Source organism: Salvia miltiorrhiza, chromosome 7 (assembly GCF_028751815.1).
Source record: "Salvia miltiorrhiza cultivar Shanhuang (shh) chromosome 7, IMPLAD_Smil_shh, whole genome shotgun sequence".
NCBI classification, from domain to species: domain Eukaryota; kingdom Viridiplantae; phylum Streptophyta; class Magnoliopsida; order Lamiales; family Lamiaceae; genus Salvia; species Salvia miltiorrhiza.
The window spans coordinates 54,154,303-54,179,554 of NC_080393.1; the positions used below are offsets into that span (position 1 = coordinate 54,154,303).

At 35.1% G+C, this 25,252-nt stretch overlaps 2 protein-coding genes across 2 annotated transcripts in view; both read right to left on the reverse strand.

Moving 5' to 3' along the window:
• Positions 1 to 25,252, reverse strand: part of LOC130994894 (uncharacterized) — a 1,167,164-nt gene that overhangs the window by 703,857 nt on the left and 438,055 nt on the right. The gene's annotated exons all lie outside the window — the stretch shown is intronic.
• Positions 13,112 to 25,252, reverse strand: part of LOC130994414 (uncharacterized) — a 31,126-nt gene continuing 18,985 nt past the window's right edge. The window contains exons 2-6 of the mRNA XM_057919458.1: positions 15,457 to 16,293; positions 14,143 to 15,375; positions 13,964 to 14,071; positions 13,685 to 13,888; positions 13,112 to 13,602 (exon numbers count right to left, since the gene is read on the reverse strand). Coding sequence (XP_057775441.1) covers positions 13,147 to 13,602; positions 13,685 to 13,888; positions 13,964 to 14,071; positions 14,143 to 15,375; positions 15,457 to 16,293 — 2,838 coding nt within the window. The 3' untranslated portion in view covers positions 13,112 to 13,146. The remainder of the gene's footprint in view (positions 13,603 to 13,684; positions 13,889 to 13,963; positions 14,072 to 14,142; positions 15,376 to 15,456; positions 16,294 to 25,252) is intronic.

Below are 25,252 nucleotides of genomic sequence, written 5' to 3' on the forward strand. Positions count from 1 at the left end.
TACTGAGCCGGTGGCACGCTGTGCAGTGCCACGCGCTGGCATGCCCTCCCGGCTCGTGCTGGTCGTCTCCTAGCGTGTCGGGTGTGGTAGGGACAAAAGGTAATCGTGTGTTAGGCACGCGCGTAATTTAAAAATAAATAAATAAACAAATAAAGTTTGAAAAATTGTTGTTTGTTGTGAATTTTTTTTTTTTTTTTGTCGTTTGGGGCAGCAACAACTCTCACCCATATTTTTTTTTTCTTTTTTTTTTTCTATAAATACCACTTCTTCCCCAATTCATTTTTCACATCTAATATAATTCTCTCTTCTTTCCTCAATCTATTCTATCATGTTTAGTTCAAAAAATGGATCATAAATTCAATAATTTCATGAAGAAAACTCTTATAGTTCGGGTATTCATAGTTCCAACCCGATGATTGCGTTCACGCCTTTCTCTCAAGGCTCGAATATTTTCTTCTTGGGCTATCTTCCAACCCTGATGAACGCACCACCCGTCGTTGACCCTGAAGCCGCCGAAAGCCCGAAGCCAAAGTTTTCCAAGCCCCGTATGATACAAGTCCGCGGAGACACATCTGCATGTTGTGGGTGGAGGCTACCCACAACTCAATATTGGGGATGGGCTAAAAGGCTACCCAATATTGAAGAGATATGACTCAGAGATTCAACGACACTAAACCAGAGAGCACTCATATTCGTGAGAACATGCATATCAAATCCCACTTTCAATACGTCTAAAAGGACGTCAAGGTGTGGGAGTCGATCTATGACAAATGTAAAGTCAGTTGGGATAGCGAAATAAATGATGAGCAAATCATCGAGCAGGCGCAAGAAATCTACTAAGCCAACAATGGAGTCAAATTCAAGTATTTCAATGCTTGGATGATTTTGCGTGAGTACAGTTCGTGTCCCAAGGCGAGGATGTGCACTTCTCCAAGAAGTGTTAGGGCTCGGAAGGGCAGGCCACAACAACATCTTCCTAGCCAAGTATCACGACGAGATCCCAAGGCCAGAAAGCGGCAAAGCGTGATAAAAGCAAGGGGAATAAAGTGGAATCCTCGACAGAGAAGGTGCAATACTACGAAGCACTGAAACACATCACACACAAAATCAAGGAATTTACCACCCAAACCAATTTTATCGTTCAAGCAAAATCCAAACAAGCCGAAGTAAAAGCCAAAGCCACCGAAGCAAAAGCTAAAGTTGCCGAAGCAAAAATTACAGAAACCGAGGTGAGAAGGGAGTAGCTCGATTTTAAAATTCTCAACACGGACACTTCGAATATATCGGAGGTTCAACTGGCATGGCACAAGAATATGGTTGAAGAAATGCTCAGGCGTAGAGGATTCATGTAGTGTAGCTTTAAATTATCGTATTTTTTTTAATTAATGTAATTTCAAATCTTAGTTATTTAAATTATTGTAATTTTTATTTTAATTAATGTAACGTTTAATTTTAATGAAATGCTGAATTTTAAAATAGAAGAGTAAAAATAAAATTAAATGAAAATAAAGATTATACCGCCTCTTATGAAGTCAACGCATTGGAGAAGGGAGGCGCTATGATGGGGACCACCTTATAGCACCTCACCACTGTGGATGCTCTTATTAGGAGTGTTGTAGTGTCCCAAAATATATAGGAATTTATTTGAGGGACGGAGTGAGTATCAGCCAAAGAATTTCAAAATCCAAAACGTTCCAAATTCATTCTCATTTCTCACCACATTTGTCCATTCTCATTTAATCATTTTCATATATATAGGGTATGGTTCCATGGAGAATGCTATATGTTGAGAGAATGGAGAATAACGAATGAAATAATAAATTATCTTAATCGAATAAATCAATAAAACTCATTAATAGACGTATGTCTAGTATCTATTTAATATGTTAAAAAAATTGCTCCCTCTAGGATTCAAACTCAGATGAAAATGGTTGTTCATACGGAACGTTGATTTGTTCATTGAAATCATAGACTTATTCGCTTGTTCCCGATTCATTATCCATTATCTCAATATAAAACATTCTCTATTGAACCTTTATCTCTCTCTCTCTCTCTCTCTCTCTCTGTGTGTGTGTGTGCGCGCCTTCCCAAATTTTGAGAATTCTTTTTTCAATTTTAATTTTTTTTAAATATATATATATAGGGTCGCGTTCAATGAAGAACACGAACACGCCCACGTTCATCAAATTATATTGAACATATCAGTCATTTCGTTGAACGTTCATCAAATTATACTTAATTTTTGGGGGTTCTGGGGTTCGACCCCCTATATGTTCAACAAAAAAACTCGTTGAACATGGCGTGAATAAATGTTGACCGTTAGATTCTATAAGATCAACGACTGAAATTTGTTCTCTGTTATTTGAATATTTAGTGTTCTCCATTGAGTGCCCACCTATATATATATATATATATATATATATATATATATATATATATATATATATATATATATATATATATATATATGCGTGTGTGTGTGTGTGTGCGCGCGCGCGCGCGTGTGTGGGAACGTTCCAGTGAGATCCCTTATGTGTGGTGAGATCTTAGATTGATTTGTGAGTGTTGATTTCATGTATCATATGACTGATATTTACCTAGAGGGCGAATTTTTTTACCAGGGTTCAAATTCTGAAGAGTGCGAAAATTTTACCAATTTTTTCAATATTGTTATTAATCAATATATACTGCCTTATTTATTGTATTCATCATCTCACGAAAAATAGCAATTTCATTGGAGTGCACCCATATATATATATATAGGGAAAGGCTAAAATAAGAACGCTTCTTAAAATATAAATTAGGAACCATTTTCAGCCCTTAGATCATCAAGATCCACGGTTGATTCATCACCTTGTTGGATAAATTCATGGTCTTGAGTTCGAATCCCAAAGGTAGCAAAAAACTATTTTTCGCAATTCATGCCTTTATACAGTTTATTCATGCGTGTTATACATAAAATTCATGCATTTTTGCTGGTTCGTAATTCTTAAAATAAGGGTGGTTTATTGAATAACCGCCCCCTATATTATATATATATATATATATATATATATATATATAATTTTGTTTTGTAAAAGTTGATTTGCTTGTTATATTCCCTCATGTATACTTAATTTAAGGATAATTGTGTTATTTAAAACTATATAATATATGAAAATATTGTTAGTTATTATTACTATTACGCTTGTCCTTTAATTGAAAACTAGTATACGCTCATTCGTGCGATGCACGACAGACATCGAAATTAAACGAAAAGTTTAAATAAATAAATAAATATAAATAAAAAATTAAAATATAAATAAATACAAAATATGTTTTATAAATCTATATAATTATAAATAAAATATAAATAAATACAAAATATGTTTTATAAATAAAATGTAATAATTCACATCAATGACTCAATAAAATCTTGAATTTAAAAATATAAAATTTCAATTTATACAAAATATATTGATAATTATAGTTATTAAATAAATTTAAAATTGATTCGATAATGAAAATTTGCATTATGCATATTATTATATAGTATTATTCATCATAATAAATATTTTCATACACAAATATAAATAAAAAGTTATAAATTTTTGATGAAGAGACAGAAACTAAAATATTTTAAAATTTTCATAACTTATTCATTTTTAATTCATTTTTGATGATTTTTTATACTATATTAAATTCAAGATATATATTGATTATTTTTTCATGAATCAAATTTGATGACATTTAGAAAATAGTTAAATATAAAAGAATAAAAACAAAATAGTGAAAAAAAATTGGTGTAAGAAGAGAGAGAAAAAAAAGAGAGGAAAAAAATGGAGGGAAAAACTCCTCTTTTATAGTATATTATATAGATACCTAAAATGTAGGGAATATTATTACTATTATGCTTGTCTTTTATTGCTATTGATTCTAGCTTTTAATGTATTGAAACTAAATAATAGTATATGAAAATGGTGTTCGTTATTATTACTATTAGTCTATTATACTTGTCTTTTAATAAAAAAAAATGCTTAAAATGTACGAAATAGCCAAAAAAAATTATTGAAACTAGATTGTAATTAATCTATTGAAACTACATACTAATTTATAAAAGTGTTGTTCGTTATTGTTACTATTATACATGTCTTTTAATAAAAAATACCTAAAATGTACGTAATGTATTGAACCTCCGTACAAGTTCAACCCCCGAACTAAATTTCTCGCTCCGCCACTATGTGTCTGTATAAAGTTGAGATTCAGTGAAAATGATATATTTGTAAAAAATAAGAATAACGAATAAATCAATAAAATTTTCGATTATTTTCATTTAACACAATAAATTCGAATAAATATCAACTATAAAATTTAAATATCTCACATTCCAGATTCATTCTTATTTCTCAACCATCTAGCTAGTAATTCTCAACTAATCTGTTCTGTCATGTGCTTATCATAGAAATTAATTCGGAACATTTACGATTGTCATGGATAGAAAATATTATTTTAATAATATGTGAAAATATTCATTATATAAAAGGAATATTATTGTTATACATAAAAAATATTATAATAATAGTAAATTATGAGAATATGCAGTTATATTTTTGTTTCTTTGTTTAAGAGTATTATTATATCTCTACACTAATATTAGAATATACTCCATACGTCCACGAAAGAATTTCTTATCTTTTCTTTTTGGGACGTCCACAAAAGAACTTCCTACCTATTTTTGGACTATACTCCACCACTTATAATCCTCTTACTTTTCACTTTTCACAATTCTCAATATTAATTATATAACACATTTTCACCACTCTCAATACACTCAACTATCTTTTATCCACTCTCAATACACTCAACAATATTTTTTCTTAAAATCCGTGTCACTCTCTCCTAGGAAATTCTTTTATGGACGGAGGGATTATTTTTTAATTATACAAATGCAGTAAAAAATTTGTTTTCTTGTCAAATGCATTTAAGAATTTTCGAAATTAAGAGCATCCACAGCGGCGGGGTCGAAGGCGGTGTCGACCCGGGGCGAAGGAGGCGGCCACGCGCTGGAGGGGCGCCCAGATGCGAGGCGGGGTCGAGGCTAAAACACGAGGCGAGAGAGGAGAGGACGCGCCCAATTTAAAAAAAAAAATCCAAAAATCGGCTATTTTGGCAAAATTCGACCGTTTCCAAATTTTCTTTAAAAAAAAAAAAAAAAAACGACCGTTGCAAATACAACGGTTATTTTGATTTTTTATTTTTTTTTTCTTTTATCCCCTTCTATAAATACTACTCTTCCTTCCATTCTTTCAAATTCACCAACACCTTCAACTACAATTCTCTCCCAAAAAAAATTCTCTCTTCTACATTTCCAAAGATGGATCGTGAATTCGATGAATACATGGAGCAACAATGCGGATCGAGGGTTCCAATGATGGGGTTTGCTCCATTTTCAGCAGCCTCGAATGTCTTGGCTACGGGAAATGTTCCTACGCCGGCGGCGAACGCCAACGTTCAAGAAGAGCCGGAGGAGGTGAAGCCGAAAGCCAAGGGCACTCGCGCTGCATATTCTAGCGAGGAGACCGAGCTCGTGGCAATATTGTGGGCGGAGGCAACCCACAATCCTATTTTGGGGACCTCCCAAAAGTTGCTCCAATATTGGGGAGCAATCGCCGAGAAGTTCAACGCGCTCAATACGTCGGGAGCGCCGCCGCGAAAGTCGGAGCATCTCAAGTCCCACTTCGCCCGTGTCCAAAAGGAGACAAAATTCTTCGAGGGCTTCTACAACACTTGCAAGGAGAATTGGGGGAGTGGTATGAGCGACGATCAAATCTTCCAACAAGCCCAGACGATGTTCGAGGCGAATTTCAAGAAGCAATTCTCCTACGTCAAAGCTTGGAAAGTGCTTCGTGACTGCCAAAGATTCACGTCGCAAGCCGGGGATGTCCACTCCGCCAAAAAGTCGAAGGGCTCCGATGGTGGAGCAACCACTACTTCTTCGGAGCCGAGTGTCACGGCGAGACCCCAAGGCCAAAAAGCGGCAAAGCGAGACAAGGGCAAGGCGAAGAAGGGAGAAGGGTCTTCGGGAGGAGGATCGGCGTTCTCCGACGCCCTCGAGAAGGTGGCCGAAAGCATGAAGAAGCATGCTCTCAAAACGGGGGAAATCGCCCATGCCAAAAAAATGCAAGCCGAGATGAAACGGGAGGAGATGGATATGAAGCTCTTGAACAAGGATACGACGGGTATGACGGATGCACAATTGGCTTTGCACAACCACCTAGTCCAAGAAGTGCTCAAGCGTCGAGGGCTTATTTAAATTAGGAAATTATGTTTTTTTTTTTAATTTTATTAGCGTATTTTAATTATGTTTTTAATTTTATTTAAATTATTGTAATGTAGAATTTTAATTTTAATGAAATTTGAATTTTAAAAATAAAAGTGTAGAAATATGAATTTTGTGGAAATGGGGATCTAAGCACCCACCTAAAACACAATGCATTGGAGAGGGGTGCGTCTTAGGTGGGGCCCACTCGTAAGACACCCCTCTAAGACACCACCATTGTGGATGCTCTAATAAAGGTTCGGAGACAACAAAATCTTGAGACCGGGGACTCCTTTTGCAACTCGAGTATTTAATTCACCCCTTTGGATTTATATGATATGAGAAATCAAATCGCCATTAATTCTCCTTTTGTACTGCTCTGAATTTATTTGTTGTTTTCTTTTTTTCTGGGCATAATTCATTTTACAAATATTCTATATTATATTGTATCATGTATGATATATATATATATATATATATATATATATATGTATAGGGAGCGGTTATTCAATAAACCACCCTTATTTTAAGAATTGCGAACCAGTAAAAATGCATGAATTTTATGTATAATACGCATGAATAAACTGTATAAAGGTATGAATTGCGAAAAATAATTTTTGGCTACTTTTGGGATTCGAACTCAGGACCATGAATTTATCCAACAAGGTGATGAATCAACCGTAGATCTTGATGATCTAAGGGCTGAAAATGGTTCCTAATTTATATTTTAAGAAGCGTTCTTATTTTAGCCTTCCCCTATATATATATATATATATAACACCTATCGTGAATACCCTTTATAAGTAGTTACATGTCATTTGAATCATGTAAATCCTGGGTGTCGTCCCCCAGATGTAGATGTTTTATCATCGAACTGGATAACCATCTTTGGTGTTCTTGTGCTTTATATTGTTAGTAATATTTTTGCATAACTATCTCTTCGAGTACTAACTTTGTATGTGGGAGATACATGCTTATTTTTCTATATATCTTTTAATATCTTAATGTTACAAAATCAGTAATATTAGTATCCTATTTGTTCCGTAAGAGAGTATCACTTATGAGATGACACGAAATTTAAAAAAATGTTAGATTATGTATTGAGTGAAAATGAGTTGTGGTTAAAATGAGAAAGTTGGGTCATGTCTCAAAATAAAAATAGGATTAATTGCACCAAATATCACCAACTTTGCCCGAATTCCATTTTTTTCAATTTTAAAAAATTCCATTTTTTATCACAGATTGAATTACTCATTCATTTTTCCCACGATTTTTAGCTCCCCTTATATCGGAGATGACATGGCGCTGATGTGGCTCGCCGGCACCCGCCACACACGTTCTATTCCGGCGAAAGAACACAATCCCAAAATGATGCCATTTTTCTACCATCACATCAACATACATATAAGCAGACAGTTGTTGGAACAAGATCATGCATATATTAGAGACAGCATCAGCCGAATAATAAGATGATAACTTTTGTTCAAATTTCAATTGAATCAGATGAATGAGCTAGCATCAAATGAAGGCAAATCATATAACCTATACATTAATGCATATTATGCATATGCTCAGTATATACAGAGCAAAGTAACTAGGGATGGCAATCTACCCGCGGGTAGTGGATATCCGCGAAAACCCGAACCCATTAGGGTGGGTTTGGATACCATTTGATATCCACGGATAGTTTCGTGGGTACAATTCACTATCCATTTAGTTCGTGGGTATGGGTTTGGATACTTACTATCCATACCCGCGAAACCCGTTTACCCGCGAAAAATACCCGCCAATTACCCATCAATTATCCGTCAATTACCCGTCAAATATCCACAAAAAATTCTATAAAATATGGGCTTTAAATACATATTTTGAAATTATGAGCTAGTATTTTATATTTTAAAATAGGCCCAAACAATAAGGCTCAAAGTCTAATATTGAGCTAAACCTAAACCCTAGTAATTCCCCTACGCCCCTTCCTTCAACCGTTTCTTCCCTTCAGCCGTTTCTTCCCCAGCCCTCCTCGCGAAGTCGCGATTCCAGCCACCAGCCGGCAGCCACTCGACGGCCGCCGCTCGCCGTCCGTCCAGCAATTATAGACATTGTTCTTGAAGATGAAGAAGAAGAAGAGTTCAATGAAGAGGTTTCTACTTCTACTGTCGAGCAATTATAGACATTGTTCTTTGTTGGATTTTATATTTTAGTTGATGAATTTGAACATTGTTCTTTGTGAATTTGAATTTAAACATTGTTCTTTGTGGATTTGAACTATGCTATTTGTGTTGATTTTTTTTTCTATTAAATTTGTTGTAAATTTATATTTAAATTCTATTTCGTGGGTATCCAGCGGATAGTGGGTATCCGGCGGATAGCGAGTATCCGGCGGATAGTGGGTGTCGGATAACCGTCGGATAGCGGGTTTCGCGGATACCCGACGGGTAGCGGGTATCTGCGGATAGCGGGTTTGGATACCATTTGATATCCATGGATAGTTTCGTGGGTAGCAACCACTATCCATTTAGTTCGTGGGTATGGGTATGGATAGTCACTATCCGTACCCGTCGTACCCGATTGCCATCCCTAAAAGTAACCTATCAAATCAATTATTGCCAATTTTCTAAATCATTCCACCAACTCTCTCTCTCTCACACAGTCACACACACAAACTAGTTGGGTGAGGAATTTAAAATTAGAGGCAAAATTTAAAGTGCCATTTCTCTTATGAATAATTTGAAAAATGCCCACCCTTATCATGCAAAGCACTACATGCCCTAAATAAGTGAAGAACCGAAAATGCCCTTTGAATGTGATGGATGTGCATTGTTTTCCGCAAAAGTTCTTACACATCTATGACAAAAGTTGTTAAAGTGTAAGAAAAACATCAATTCATCAATTTAAACATTGAAATCGGTCAAATATGTGTTGGAACATGTGAAATACTGGCAGAGAAAATAATATTTATTTATTTTTGAATTAAAATCGAAGGTTTTACAAGTAAATCGTAGGCTAATTAATCAATGGAAAATAAATACTAAAAATTAACACAATCGATATTAGCACTCAAAACACACATTGGAAAAAAAAAAACAAGCGTCCGACCGTAAAAAAAAAGTATCCGACCGTACATAAGGTTTCTTCGGGCGAACACATATATGTTCCGGTCGGATAGATGTTTTTTTGGTTTCTATGTGTGTTTTGAGTGCTAATATGGATTGTGTTAATTTTTTGTATTTATATTCCATCGATTAATTAGCCTTCAATTAAGGGACATAATTTTTTTTTTTTTTAAATTGATGATAAACGACAAATATGATGTGAAATAGCTTTGTCAGTAAAGTATTCATGTCAAACACTCTAATTTCATTGAAATTCACGTGAAATGAAGGAATCTTTGTTTATATATGAGTGAATTCTCTCATTCTCTCATCCTCTCATCCGAACACTCAAAGTGAAAAAACACTCAAACTCATTAGAAATTCTAATATTTTCCAAGTGGTGAAGCTATTATTTGTGAATTCTCTCATCCGAACGTTTAAAGGTATGTCATTTTACGTTTGAAATGTAATTTAAGTTGGTTATTGTTTATTTTCAATGTTTTGTTTGATCCTATATGCTTATGTGAATTATTAGCATATTATAGCATACTATGATTTAAAGCCACGTTTGAAGGAAATACATGTGAATTAGAGCAAATTCTATCATGTTTTAAAGTATTAATTAGTAATTATTAGTTGCATTTTAGTTCTATACATATATATTGCTACATAACTCATGTTAATATGCTCGAAAATTATGTATCCGCCCGGACAAGTGTCCTCGAAAATGTGTCCGGCCGTGTGTAATTATATATCATGTAATACACGGCCGGACACATTTTCTCGGATACTTCCCCGGGCGGATAGATGTTTTTCGAGTGTATTAACATGTTATATGTTGTATTTTAACATTGTATTAAATTTACATCATATATTTATTTATTTATTATTTTTTCTGTAGATGAATGAATATGGGAGATACTTTGTGGTTAATTATGGAGGTGCCTTCAATGGTTATGAGTACATCGGCGGCTCTTCTAAGAATTTGCATATTTTCGGAGACACAATGGCCAGTACGGTGTACATGATAAATTACCTGATGATGGAGAATTCATTGAGCACTAATTACAGCTTGTATTATTTGACGAAGAGATTAAATGGCAGGGTATACAGTAAAAATATTCTTGCCGATGACAATGATTTGCTTCAGTTGCTGGCGTCGCAGCCACATTTTCTTGAGATTTATGTTGTTGAAGACGATTACAGTGGAGGAGTGTATGTTCCTTCGTTCGATCTCCCTCAATCTTCCGGGTATGGAGGTGAATCCAGTGCAACATTCGAAGGTGGGGACGGATTGGAAGCAATCCAAAGATATGCTTATTTAGACCTATCAGCCGAAGATTCACCGGCGCAACAAAGTGTTGAACCGTCGGTCACTTGGGGTAATGATCAGTCAACGGGTTGGCCTTCATGGGATGAGCCAAATCCGTACCAGTACGATCGCCTAACAACTGATCGTTGTTGGGGTCCAGCTGATGATCAATATACGTACGAGCCTCAGTTTGTGGAGGATGCTGGTAATGTAGATGAAGATTATGTTCCATCGTCTGAAGCCGAGACTGATACAAGCGCCTCTGAAGACTTGTCGGAGACAGAGAACGTGAGAAGGGCGGGGATTGAATATGCAGGTTGGCAGAATTTGCAGATCGACGAGGATGATGACGAACAGGTTCCTGGAGCAGATGAACTAACTAATTGGTTAGTACCGGTTATCCCGTTGGACGCCGCAGCGGCACTTATGGATATTGAAGATTATCAGCTACTGCCTCGGGAGTTGTCAAAGAATATGTATTTCAATAGCAAAGATGATCTGATCGTTGCAATCGGTCTGTGGAACATGAAGCAGGGCAAGGAATTTTCTGTCAGCAAATCAGACAGCAGACGAGTCTACTTCAAATGCAAGCATTCAGATACGTGCCCCTTCAAGCTCCATGCATCGTCACAAGATGGAGCCATTTGGGGAGTCTATAAGTTCACCAATGAGCACTCATGCGACGGTGAGCTAGGGCGCGTAGCGCGAATATAGGCCCCCGCAAAAGTCATCGCAGCATATTTAGCACAGAAGATACACGACGATTGCGAGATCTTGAAGCCGAAGGCCATCCAGCTGGAGCTGCGACGTGAGTTTGGCGTACAGATCAAGTACGATGTTGCATTGCGAGCCCGTAATCGAGCCACTGAGATGGTTTATGGTCGACATGATCAGTCCTTCGAGATGCTGCCCAAGTACTTATACATGTTGAGACAATCCAATCCCGGTTCGATGGTGGAGTGGGAAGTTGACGATGATGGCCGATTCAAACACTTATTTGTTGCTCTTGCAGCTTCGGCTACCCCTTTCATGTTCAGCTTACGGCCAGTGATTGTCGTCGATGGCACACACTTGAAGGGCAAGAATAGGGGTATTTTGTTTGTTGCAGTGACGAAGGACGGCAACGAGAGTTTGTTCCCACTCGCGTATGGTGTTGGCCCGAAAGAAAACGATGAATCGTGGACTTATTTCATGTCACGCATTCGACGTGTTTATGGCCAAGCCAATGAACTTTTGATTGTCTCTGATCAGCATATCTCCATTGCCAATGCTATCAGGAATGAGTTACCAAATGCAACCCACGGCCTATGCTACTACCATTTGCAAAATAACCTGAAGCATTACGGTAAGGCAGTGGTCGAGGTGTATCGACAAGCTGCATTTGCGTACGAGAAGTCCGACTTCAATAGGGCTATGAACGCCCTGAAGTTTATGAAGAGAGCTGCGTACGATAAACTAATGGGGATTGGGCCGGAGAAGTGGGCTCGTTCGATGTGTCCTATGCCTGTGCGACGCTACAGTTTTATGACATCAAATGCTGCTGAAGCTTTTAATTCCAGATTGTTGTGGGCAAGAAGACTTCCTATATGCTCGATGTTAGAGGCAATCAGAATTGTTATTGAGAAATGGTTCAGCGAGCGACTAAGGGCTGCACAACAAATCGAGCAAGGCTTGACTGCTGAGGCTGGTAAAAGGGTAGCTATTGAAGTCCAAAAAAGTCGTCGATACACTGCACAAAGGTTGAGTGGCATGAAGTATAAGGTGCAAACTGCTGACAGAAGCTTCAAGGTGGATCTGGAGAAGAAAAAATGCGAATGTCGAGTATTTCAGCTAGGCCAACTGCCATGTTCTCATTCAATCGCTGCAATAAGGTACGATCATGAAATGATTACTGTCGGGTTCATTGAAATGTAAATATGTTCTAATGTTCGTTATATTGATTACTATCGAGTTTGTTTGTTTTTATAGTGAAGCCGGTGATACGATCGCGGAGTATGTAGACTCGTACTACACGAATGACTTTCTTATCGATACTTACTCTTGCGAAGTTAATAATCTCCCGCCGAGACGCCAGTGGTTGGTTCCCGAGCACATCGCTGAGCAGGTTGTATTACCTCTGATTGTAAAAGGTCAAGCGGGACGCCCAAAAGAAGGTAGACATCGAGGTGGTGGTGAAGGCACCAGCACACAAGCCGATGAGTCTTCTAGTATCAGGCGTCGTAAACCAAAGAAGTGCAGCATCTGCCATGAAGAAGGACACAGCAAGAGAACGTGCGCTGGCAGGGCGACTGAGCCCAGGGAGTAGTGGGATGTATTTGTGTGCTGTAACAGTTAATGATATTGATTGAATTATCTTATTATTCGATAAGTTGGAATGATTTACAGGAAATAATGCTCGTTGAATAACCAAATAGAAGCACACATTAATGTAACAATATACAAAACTATGCAGAACCAAGTCTAGTGATACGGGCTTTCCTAGTTTCACACAACGAAAATATAGATCTAGCAATCTTGGCCCTGTATGCCGCCACGTTGTGGTTACCCCACTCAATGGATGGAGAGCCAGATATCAGTCGTTCTGCATACATGCAGACGAAAGGCCCGCAGCTGACAGAGTCCTGCTGGTGAAACTGAACCTCCGCTGGAGCAAACACCGCCGTCATAAGTGGGTACTTCTCCTTTGCCACTGTCGAATCAATGGATGTGTCGTCTAGCCACCTCGCCAACTGAAGGACAATTGGCAACAATCTCAGTAAAGGCAGTAGTTCACCAACTCGACCATCCTGCTGTCGAGGTGATAGCTTGTGGAATACTGGGTCATAGACCTCGCAAACCAATTCTCCTAACCGGATCCGACATAGGACAAAATGGTGGCCAATTATGACTGGCATGAGAACCTATGACAAACCATAATGAATTGATAAGAAACAACATATAAAGCACAAATGACTAATGACAAATAATTGTTTAACTGATTACCTGTGTGGCATCCATCCATCCTATATGACCAGGAGGAAGTTCATGGCCCTTAACGGCTTTTCCACGTATTTGGCAGAGCCAGTCTATCCGGGGCTGCCAACCATCAGCTACTGCTCCATGCGTCAATATATGATACTCCTCTGGAGTAAACTCACTTCTTGCCCACTTCTCCAATAGAGCGTCCCACTCGCCCTGGAGGTATATCTACAGATCAATAGAAGTAATTAATAATTTATATTCGCACCAATGAAAACATACAAATAATGAAAGTTTACTTACAAACCAATCCGTGTCTAATATGATTGTGTTATTCATATCTACGTCATCCAGTAAATCTGCTGAAGCTCGAAGTCTATTTCTCAAGCTTAAGAAATACAAGTCAATATCCTGCAACAAAGTTAAAATCAATAAGTTAGTAGAAAGTAATTTAACAATGTTAAAATCAATAGATTATTTACCCCAGTTGTGAATTCCTGGCTGACATTATCCACCCGCGCGAAGTCGTCGTACTCCCGCAAACCACCACTTGCCTTGACATAAATCTCACGACCCCTACCCTCTCGACACCTAGCCATCCACTTCTCATAATGGTCACTGCAGACTTGTGTCACTGGACGTGGCATTTGGCTATTAACCCAAGGCGATCGCTGATAGTTAGACGGACGCCTCACCCTCTGACTGCGACGCGGGGGCTCTGCTGGCGGCTGCTCTGCCGGCGGCTGCTCTGCTGGCGGCTGCTCTGCCGGCGGCTGCTCTAGGTGCTGCAGCAGCAGTACCTGTGGCTGCTCTGCCTGTGGCTCAGGCTCCTCCGTCTGAGCCTGTCCTGCCGAACTGGACTGTCCCCACTCATGTGGTGCAATAGAAGTGAGCGGTTCAGCAAAGAATATCGGGGTCTCTGTTCTATACTGCGGCTTCAGGAATGGGGAAGACCAATGAGGGTAGACCTGGGTCGACCAGTCAAAAGTCTGCTCCGCCGGTGTGTAGTCGCCCTGAACAGACTGATTCATGGCCCGCCACTGCTCGTTGTAATCCTGGGTCTGGATACTGGATGGTTCCTCACCGCGGGGGTCGTCGTCGCAGGAACGTGAAACGCTTGGCCCTGAAGCGTCGGGCCCTGAAGCACTGGGTGGAGGAGACCGTCGCTGTGGAGGAGAACGTGGCTGGTAATCATCAGGGGACCGTCGCTGGTCATCATCATCAGGGGAGTCGGGCACTGGGAAATGTTTGCTCTTCTTGCACCTATCCTTTTTACCCTTGCCCTTCAGTTTATCCACGAATTTGCCGAAGGCCTTCTTAATCTCCTGACGGATCGTCTTCTTCACCCACTTACGGTCCACCTCACCCTCGCTGGGACTGGATACAGACCGAGATCCGCTCGACGATGAAGAAGTATGCGGCGCTGGGCGCTTGCCCGGATCTACTGAATGACAAGCCGGCTCGTGGGGTCGAGCATCCCTCACAGGGCCCCGAACACTGTGACTGCGAGTCATACGAGGTTGACTAGGTACATTCTCCTCGTCCCCGCGCTCCTCCACAACACGGGCTCCGGTCTGCTGTGGAAATTGGACACCCCGAGCTAATGGGTTGTCGGGGGGCCTGAAGCTCACCGAGAGTTCGCCCGGTGTCAGCGCTGATATGAAGTAGTGACTCGACAGATCGTCATCATCGGGCTCCAGGGGCAGGACACCACCCTAGAAAGCAACAAAGATAATATATTAGAACATAAGTAAAACCAGTAACAGTGAAACACTAAATCTTAAATAACTGATTACCTGTCCCTCGAATAGATCGCGCAGACCGTGAAGCCGGGGCTTACCCCTGAAAGTCCATCTCAAACACCGAGGGTGCGCTGTCGGATCACCGCTAGATGCTGCGACCATGTGTCCGAGGCCCGGGACGCGCTCCAATGCCCAGACATATAAAGCCCACGAAGGACCGTAGAAGTGATACTTCTCGCCCTTTCCTGTCTCTCTCGTATAATGACATAACATCTTATACGAATACGCGCCCCAGGGGAATCTATCAAATGTAGCCAGATCATCCACCAAAACCCAAAGCCACGGCTGTACCCGCGTATCCAACCCAAGAACAAGGGTGTGAGCCACACACACGAGGACAGCACGAAGGTACAGGCTCCCATCCTCATCATCCACTCGACGATCCAAATCGCACACGCGTTTGATGAGCGACTGTATGGTCATGCTTCGCGTACCGCAGAATCGTTGGTATGCCTCCACGCGACTGCAGTCGTGCTGTAACGTCGCATCGAACCTCGATCCCCCGAAATTGAGCCCAGTCACTAATGCGTAGTCCGCAGGGGAAAATCTGACTCGTGCTCCGCACAGAAAGAAGCACATCTCATTTTCTTCTGACACAATCTGCCTCGATACAATCTGGTGTAATGCTTTATTGCTCTTCGCGCCGGGCCTCCAATCAGTGAAATGCCCAAAACATGATGCTCTAAATCTTCCCAATAAATCTGAATTGCACTGTTCGCCGACCACATTTAAAGTTTCAACCAGCTCCGGAAAATGTGAATCCCTATAGTAGGTGCTGATAGCAACCTCCGTCTGGTCTATAGTGTCGCGACGAAGATATGGGACATTCGCCTATTCATTTACAAAATGAATACCATATTAAATTCAGTAAAAAAATTAAAAAATAATACAAATAGGCATAATTAAATAACTACAATTTAATCAATACCAACCAATTTAATTAAACTGCAATTTAATACTAAATTCAGTAAAATTCAGTAATATTAAACTGCAATTAAATTCCGCAAAATATTAAAATTCAATAATTCAGTAAAATACTAAAATTCGAGAAAAATAGTCAAATTCAGTAAAATATTAAAATAGTAATTCAGTAAATTCAGTAATATTAAACTGCAATTAAATTCAGTAAAATTCAGCAATTTAATATTAAATTCAGTACAATTCGAGTAATTCAGCAATTTAATATTAAATTCAGTAAAAATTCAGTAAAATATTAAACTGCAATTAATACCAAGCAATTTAATTAAATTCAGTAAAATATTAAAAAACTGCAATTTAATTAATACCAAGAAATAACAGTTTCATTAATTAATAATTCAACAATTATAATTAAATTAAATTCAGTAAAATAGTAATAATTAACGTAAACATACAGATAGACTGAAAAAAGTATTTTATACCTAAATAACAACTATCCGGCCGGCGAAGTGTCCGGTAAAATGAATCCGGCCGGGTACATTTCAGATTGAAACTGTCCTGGCCGGACTCATTATTCCGGGCATAGTGCCAGCCGGGTAGTTGTTCTATCGGCATAAAATACTTTAATTTATTAAATCGCACAACGCCCACATACACAATGCAATTATAATTACTTAAACAAATATTTCAGATTGAAACAAATTCAGTAATACCCAGCAAAACTCGCAATAATAATTACTTAACCAAATATAATTAAATTAAATTCAGTAAATTACTAACTGATTAATATAAACATACAAATAATTAAAATGGAATATTTTGTGCTAAAAAACGATCGGTCCGGCCGGTGAAGTTCCCGGAAAACTCAATCCGGCCATATATTTCATTTAAATAATGAATTCGGCCGGACCGATTTATCCGGCCACTTCACCGGCCGGACCGATCGGTTTTTAGCATAAATTATTCTATTCTATTCAATTTCATGAAAATTAAAAATAAAAACCTGTGAAGAAGATGCCATTGATGAGTACGACGTGCTTCAATATTTTGAATTCTCTCGGTGGGTAAAAAAAAGTGAAGAAGCCGATATGTGTGGTGAGTAAAAAACCCTAGTGAAGGAAGGTAAATATAGTGGTGTTAAAAGCTTCGAAAAAAATGTGATTGAAGCCGATTGTATCGGCTTTATGTCTATCAAAAGAGAATCAAATTTTTTAGAAAGATATTTTTGACCTTTATGTATCGGTTGTTGCAAAATTCACTTGGTAACATGCATGATTTTTTTGGGTAACACGCATGCATTTAATTGGGACGGATTTTGAGTATATATATATATATATATATATATATATATATATATATATATATATTTTAAATTTAAAGATATGGATTAATTAACACGATATATATAGTGTTATATACTATATATCAACATTCAAGAATAACACAATATATACAAATAATTTCAAAGAATATATGTATTGAAATTAAGATATTAAAGGGAAAAAAAATAAAAAATTTAAGATAGATACGCATGGATATATATTATTAGCTTCTTGATTTTTTTTTTTTATGAAATTGAATAAAATATAATATTTTATGCCTAAATAATATCTATCCGGCCGGTAATTTTCAAGGAAAAATGTATCCGGCCGGGTAATTGTTTTTCTGAAATGTACCCGGTCGGATACATTTCTCTGGCCATTTCACCGGCCGGATCGATGGTATATCAACATAAAAGTGTTTTTTCTATCTATTGCTATCTTTATATTAATTTTTACTATTTTGCTGAATTTAATTTAATATATTGTTTAAGTGTTAATTAGTGTCCGGTCGATAATATTTACACTTTAAATTATCCGGTCCATAATATATATACAGTTTAAAAAAATCATATCGGACACTCAGTGTGTAATCATTTCGGTCAACATCACAAATTATTGTACAAAAATGCATTGGAACTTAAAAATGTGTAAGATTGTGTAAGAAGACCGAAATGATTACTTAAGATGTTGACCCACTCAAGGGTTAATTAGTAATTTAGGGCATGGATAGCTTTGTATGATAAGGGTGGGCATTTTTCAAAATATGAATAAGGAATGGGGCACTTTTGCCTATTAACACTTAAAATTAGGGCAATTTTGTGTGATTTTATTTGAGTAATTTAAAATTAATATATATTCCATATTAATATTAATTCATATCAGCGCCACGTCAACTTTCCGGTCACCGGAGCTAAAAATCGTGGAAAAAATGAACGACTAATTCAATCTGTGATAAAAAAATGAAATTTTTTAAAATTATGGGAAAAATGAAATTCGGGCAAAGTTAGTGATATTTGGTGCAATTAACCTATAAAAATAATAGTTACTATATTTTTATGGGACGAACGAAAATAAAAAACATAATACTTTCTTATGGGATACAAAGGTGAGAGTATTAATTATCACGTCACATGCATGGTTAAGCCCTCCTATCAAATTACCAAAACGTACCTGAAACATTCTCGTGTCACACCATTTTCCAACATTCGTTTAGTCATAAGATTTATTAGTCAAAAGTTTTAAACCAACCAACTAATTAATCATTCCATCCGACAATCTTTTTTTTAATTAAAGTTACAAATCAGTGGATTAATCGAATCCCGCACGTCAATATCTTGTTATAATCAAATGTATCGTAAATAGTTTTTTAGTGACATTTATTTTCTATTTTTCGTTACATGATTTGATGATTATTACGTACATATATGATATATACTCGTGCTTATTAATGTATAATCTCAAAAAACACGACAAGAAAAATTACAAAACTTACTTGAATTAAATTGTACTTTAATTAAACACCAATATATATACACATACGTAAAATCAAACTATACATACAAAAAATAGAAAATAAATAGCACTAGAAAACTATTTATGATCATACAAAATAAAATGTAGCACAACGGTGAATGCATGAATTCATTACCACTTAAATTAATTATAACGAATCAATAAGTCAAAATGTAGAATTTGTTCGGTTGATTATGATGCTAATGATTCTTCTTTATATAAAAGAAAATCCAATCATGCATGATCACAACAATTAAAAAACGAGAAACTTAAAAAAAGTGGGCCCATTCCTCGAAAGAAATTTTTATTGGATCATCATTATCCACCATATTTTTTCACAACAATTTAAAAACGAGAAACCAAAAAAGTGGGCTCACAAAAAAATAGTATTAAAGTTAGAACAATTATACTTATACAATATATAAGCTGCACCAACAGGGTCAACGTTGCTATTTTGACGATCGTACTTTTAGATACTGAAATTTTTATTCGAGAGTAAATTGGACTAATTTTTTATAGTTTGAAATATATTTATTAAAAATAATGATATATTCTATTATTCAAAATTAATTAATATTCTATTAATTAATTTCTTTATGAACCAATAAAATATGATTGAATGACGAATATGACTCGCCCGAATTTTCATTATCATTGTTTTTTCATCTCATCATTAATAATAATAATAATAATAATAATAATAATAATAATAATAATAATAATAATAAATAATACTAATCATCATCATCATCATCATTTTTAATGCTTACTATACTTATAGTAAATTATTAAAAAGAAACCCACAAGTTGCAATCAAATAATTGCAAGTGTAATTAAGAACAAATTGCTTATTTTAGTCGTCGAAACTTGTCTATATATAGTCAAAGTGGTAGAATATATGCTCCACCTAAAATGATTATTCTGTTATTGTATAATAATTCATAAAAACATACACCCGTCTCCTACATATATGCAGATTTTTTTTTTTTTTTGCATGAGTATTAATAAAAAAGTTATTGAATGTATTTATAATAAAGAAAAGATTCTATATTAAGGGTGTTGTTAAATTGATTATAAATAAATAAATATAAGGTATAAAGATCTTAATATAATGTTTAAAAATAAAAAATTACATATATTTAAAAAACGTACCAAAAAAAAATTAATGTATACTTTTAAGGGACAAAGTGAATATATAAAAGATAAATTATACTATTAGATAAGTTTCGTGTGACGAGCTGACCGACCTATAAAATTAAATAAATGATTAATGAGGCATTTAAATAATAATAAAAATTTAGTAAAATTCATGAGAATTGAGAATAATGAATAAGTCAGTATATAGTGTTGAATAACGATATTCCAAAAATTAGTAAAATTTTCGCTCTCTCCGGAATTCGAACCCAGATAAAATCTCTCTCTCTCTCTCTCTCTATCTCTCTATATATATATATATAGAGAGAGAGAGAGAGAATGTTTTGTTGATCATACTAAATGTTGTGAGAATTGAGAATATGTGTGCAGTGCACACGTGCAAATAAGTCAATTTTTACAAATAAATCAATGTAACGCATGAATAGTCATTCTCATTTAAGTTTGAATACTGAAAGGAGTGAGTGTTTCACTAGACTATGACTATTTGTGAATTATAATTTTATTCATAAATTTAATCAATTTATTTGTTATAACAAATAAAATTGGACAATTTTGACGAATAAAAACAAAATGTCTACGTGTGCAATGAAGTTATCAAGTGATTAGGGTGCCCCCTAATGATTCAGTTAAGATTCGTTTTAGTAATAAATAATGGAACAATTACAAGTTAAATGTTTTTACAATATAATGTATTATCTTGGGTGATTGACAAAATTTATATGCTTAGAAATTAAGGGTACGATTCTTTTACATTCAAGTAGCATCCAAGTGAAGAAAGGTGAAAAGGACAGCTGCTTAAAAAACCTTTGTCCACTTTCAAGTACTTAATAAATTTACTAGAGAGATGGATAATACGTTCATGCATGTATGTTAACATTGTATGCCTAGCTAGCTAGATATATTAATTAACTAAATAGGTGCAAATTATCATAATTATAATAAACTATATGTTATTCAAATAGAAATCAATGACGTATAATTGTCTAAATTATTAATTATTGGGAAAATCGGGCTTTTGTTCATTATATATATATATATAGCATATATAATGAACTTTATATATATATATATATATATATATATATATATATATATATATATATATATATATATATATATATATATATATATCGAGTTCAATTCTAGTGAGAAGCTGTAAATGAGATTAATGAACTTTTCAATAATTTTTTTGAACTTTTCAATATAACTGACGAACCCACAAATCTATTTAATTTGTTAAAAAAGATGCTACAGCTAAGAATTGAACCCCAGATCAATCGCGAGTTCATAAGAATTTACAGTAAAGTTCATCAAAGTGTACTAACTTGTAAATTTCTTCTCACTTCTCAACACATTTGAGCTTCTCAATTGAACTTTACCCTATATATATCTCACATGAGAACCTTTACATAATATATAAGGAAATGTTCAAATGAAAATCTTTAAATAAAATAAAAACGGAGAATCACATGAAGATCTTTGATATACAGCACTTGAGTTTGAATCCTGAATGGAACGAAAATTTAATTCCCCCCCCCCCATTTTTTCTCATTTTTTTGGAATGCAGTTAATTTTACGTTGAATATAATATCTTTGCACGTCAGTGAAACATTCAGTTCTCATTTTAACTCTTTGATTTTCACGATAACCAACTCATATATATATATAGGGTGTGATTCTTGTGAGAATTATAATTTTCGTAAGAACTTGAAAATCAATAAAATTACTTCATTCATTATAGAAATGAATGCATCAGTTGCTAAATTTACTGTATTCGAAAAAAATAATTTTTTACTCCCTTCAGGATTCGAACACTAGTTTATTAAGAGTTGAAGGTTTAATTATAAGGGATATTGGCCTATCAATACTCGAACTTTACTCATTTTCTGGTTTTGCACTCCAACTTTAAAATCTGTCTACAAATACCTAAACTTTAAATTCTTTCTGATTTTGCATCCGACTTATTTTTAGCCCCAAATCGTTGATGATATGGCAACCCGATTAACATCGCAAACCCTACAATTACATGTTCTAGATCCCACATTGACAATAAACTTATATGTTTCATTATTCACAGCAAACTTCTCTCTTAATTCGGCTGCCATGTCAACAATGATTTAGGGGTAAAAATTAATTGGGTGCAAAATCAGAAAGAATTTAAAGTTCAGGTATTTATGGGCAGATTTTAAAGTTATAGTGCAGAACCAGAAAGTGAGAAAAGTCCGGATATTTATATGCCAAAATCCCTAATTATAACTATTTGTACAAAAGTTGGGAAGTTTTATTGGAAACTTATGTACGACATGGACATATTATGAGCCAGTGGAATAGTATATGAAAGTAAATAATTATAACAAATTATCTATTTAAAATTGCTCTTGAGAAATAATAAAATTTATAATTTTAAAGTTTTTCTAAACTATAATCAATAAGATTGCATCCGGATTCAAACTAAGATTTAATTAAGTAGGTAGTATCACCTTGTCTGTGTTCAAAATAGGTCCCCTAAGCCCTAGTCTTAATTATTTTCTTGTATTATTTAAGAAGATACTTTGACAAATATGCAATTCCTAATAATTAAATTGTTGAAAGTTGGCGATAGTTCTATTTAAAACTAAAGCGTATTCATACTCATGGAGGAAATGGTCCTACTCGTTGAAAATCCATAAGATGTCAAAAAAATTTAAAAGACAACTAACAATGAGAACAAAAATTAAATATTGTCTGAAAAGAATGAAAGATTATATGCATATATATCACCATACAGGCAGTATTAGTCTACAAACATATTTAACACTATTTTAATATACATTATAATTTGTGAACCTATGATGAATTTTATATGAAATATGATGCATGATTTCCTTATGAAAAATGACTAAGTTACAAAAATAAGAATCTTTGCCCTCATTCAAATTCAAACTCAGGACTATAAATTTATTTAATAAAACAATAAATTCACCTTAAATTTTCGCAATTTAAAAAATAAAAATAATTTTTAATTTATATTTTAAAATAAAATTTTAATCCATCCTCATATATATATATATATATATATATATATTGTGTATATATACGTGCATGCCTGATAATAACTAGCTAGTAATTAAATACAAAAAATAAAAGGAAACAGCTAAAGTTATTGAATAATTTTGCACAATATGAGTTAATAGAAATATATAATTACTACTAGCGTGTAACCCGCCGAAATTCGACGGAAAATCGCTTTACGTACATTGTAATTATTTTAGTACATTGTTTAAATTATAAATTATTTAAAATGATCCTTGTATAAATTATTTTTTAATTAATTTTATTTGATCATAATTAAATTGATAGTGCAGTTCAGACAATAACAATCTCAAAATGTTCGCAATTATATGTTAACGTTTTGTTGAGCGAATAGATTGCTTTTTTTATATAAATTTTTATTTGATGAAATTTCATAAAAAGTTGATGGTGGGTTGGAAATTTTAGAAAAATATGAAGAAAAAATATAAGTTAATTTGACATAGGTTACGATGGAGGATTGATACATCGTATTTCTTGTTAATCGTATATAGAAAAGATTTATTAATTAATTTTATAGGAGTATAATTTTTTTAAATTGATTGGTAAAATTTAAAACCACATCTCTTATATGTGAACATCACCTCATCCGAACCTTACAAGTCTTTTTAACATCATCTTGTCTGTAGCTCGAAATATCATATTTGACTTTTGTTCGTCGAACTTCTAATCACTATCTTGTTTGAAGCTTGAAATATGACATTTGACTTATGAATATCACCATCTGGTGCTTTAAAGAATATAACTAGTTTTTTAGCATCATCTCATTTGTAGCTTGAAAGATAAGTTCTGACTTGTGAGAAGCATCTCATCTGAAGCTCGTAACACTATAACTGACTTGTGGGCATCATCTCGTGTCGAGCTTGAAAGATCATGACTGACTTGTGAGCACCATCTCAGCCATAGTTTGATAGATTGGAGTTAAGTTATAAGCATCACTCATTTGGAGCTTGAAAGATCGAAGTTGAGTGCTAAGCATTATCTCATTTGGAACTTAAAAAGGGTGGAATTAAGTTATGAGGATCATCTCGTTTAATTTGGAGCTTGACAAACCACTTCTAAGTTGTGAGCAACATATTGTTTTGAGCAAAAACTAAGTTCTGAGTACATATCATATGAAGCTTGATAGACCACCTGACTTTTTAACATTATCTCTCTGGAGTTTGAAAGATCAAAAGTGAATTTGAGAATCATATCGTCTAGAGCTACAAAGAAGAATGTGCCTAGCGAAGATGTTTATCAATTAATTGGTCAATTTGTATTGTCATTAATTTTGCCACGTTGAACAAATACAAAAACTTATGCCGACATGTCAATATGAATTAGTTTTAAATATTTTAAGCCAAATTTTATTATATTTTAATTTATTTTATATATATATTAGTGTTTAGAAAATCATCTTATGCTTACCAGATAATTAGAATTTTCAGCTTTTTCAATGTTGGTACTGTGGTAAACTCGTCATTTTAAAAAATTGAATTAGATAATTTAAATTTAGAGCTTTCACATATACGCTAAACTGAATTTCCCTCGAGCCAATATCAAATAATTAAAATTTTCAATCAGATTATTGGTTAATCCAGTAAAGCCAAGTAACATTTTCAGTAATGAAAAATTTAGTAATAATGAGTACCAAAGTTGATTGATTTGATTATATAAGAAATAACAAAACTAAATTATTTGATCTTGTTTTAATTTTATACAATAAAGCATAATATAGAATTAATTAATGGGAAAAGGTGCAGATTGGCCCCCGAAGTAGTAGCCCCTATAGCGTATAACCCCTCTTACTCACTGTGTGTGCAACTAAACCC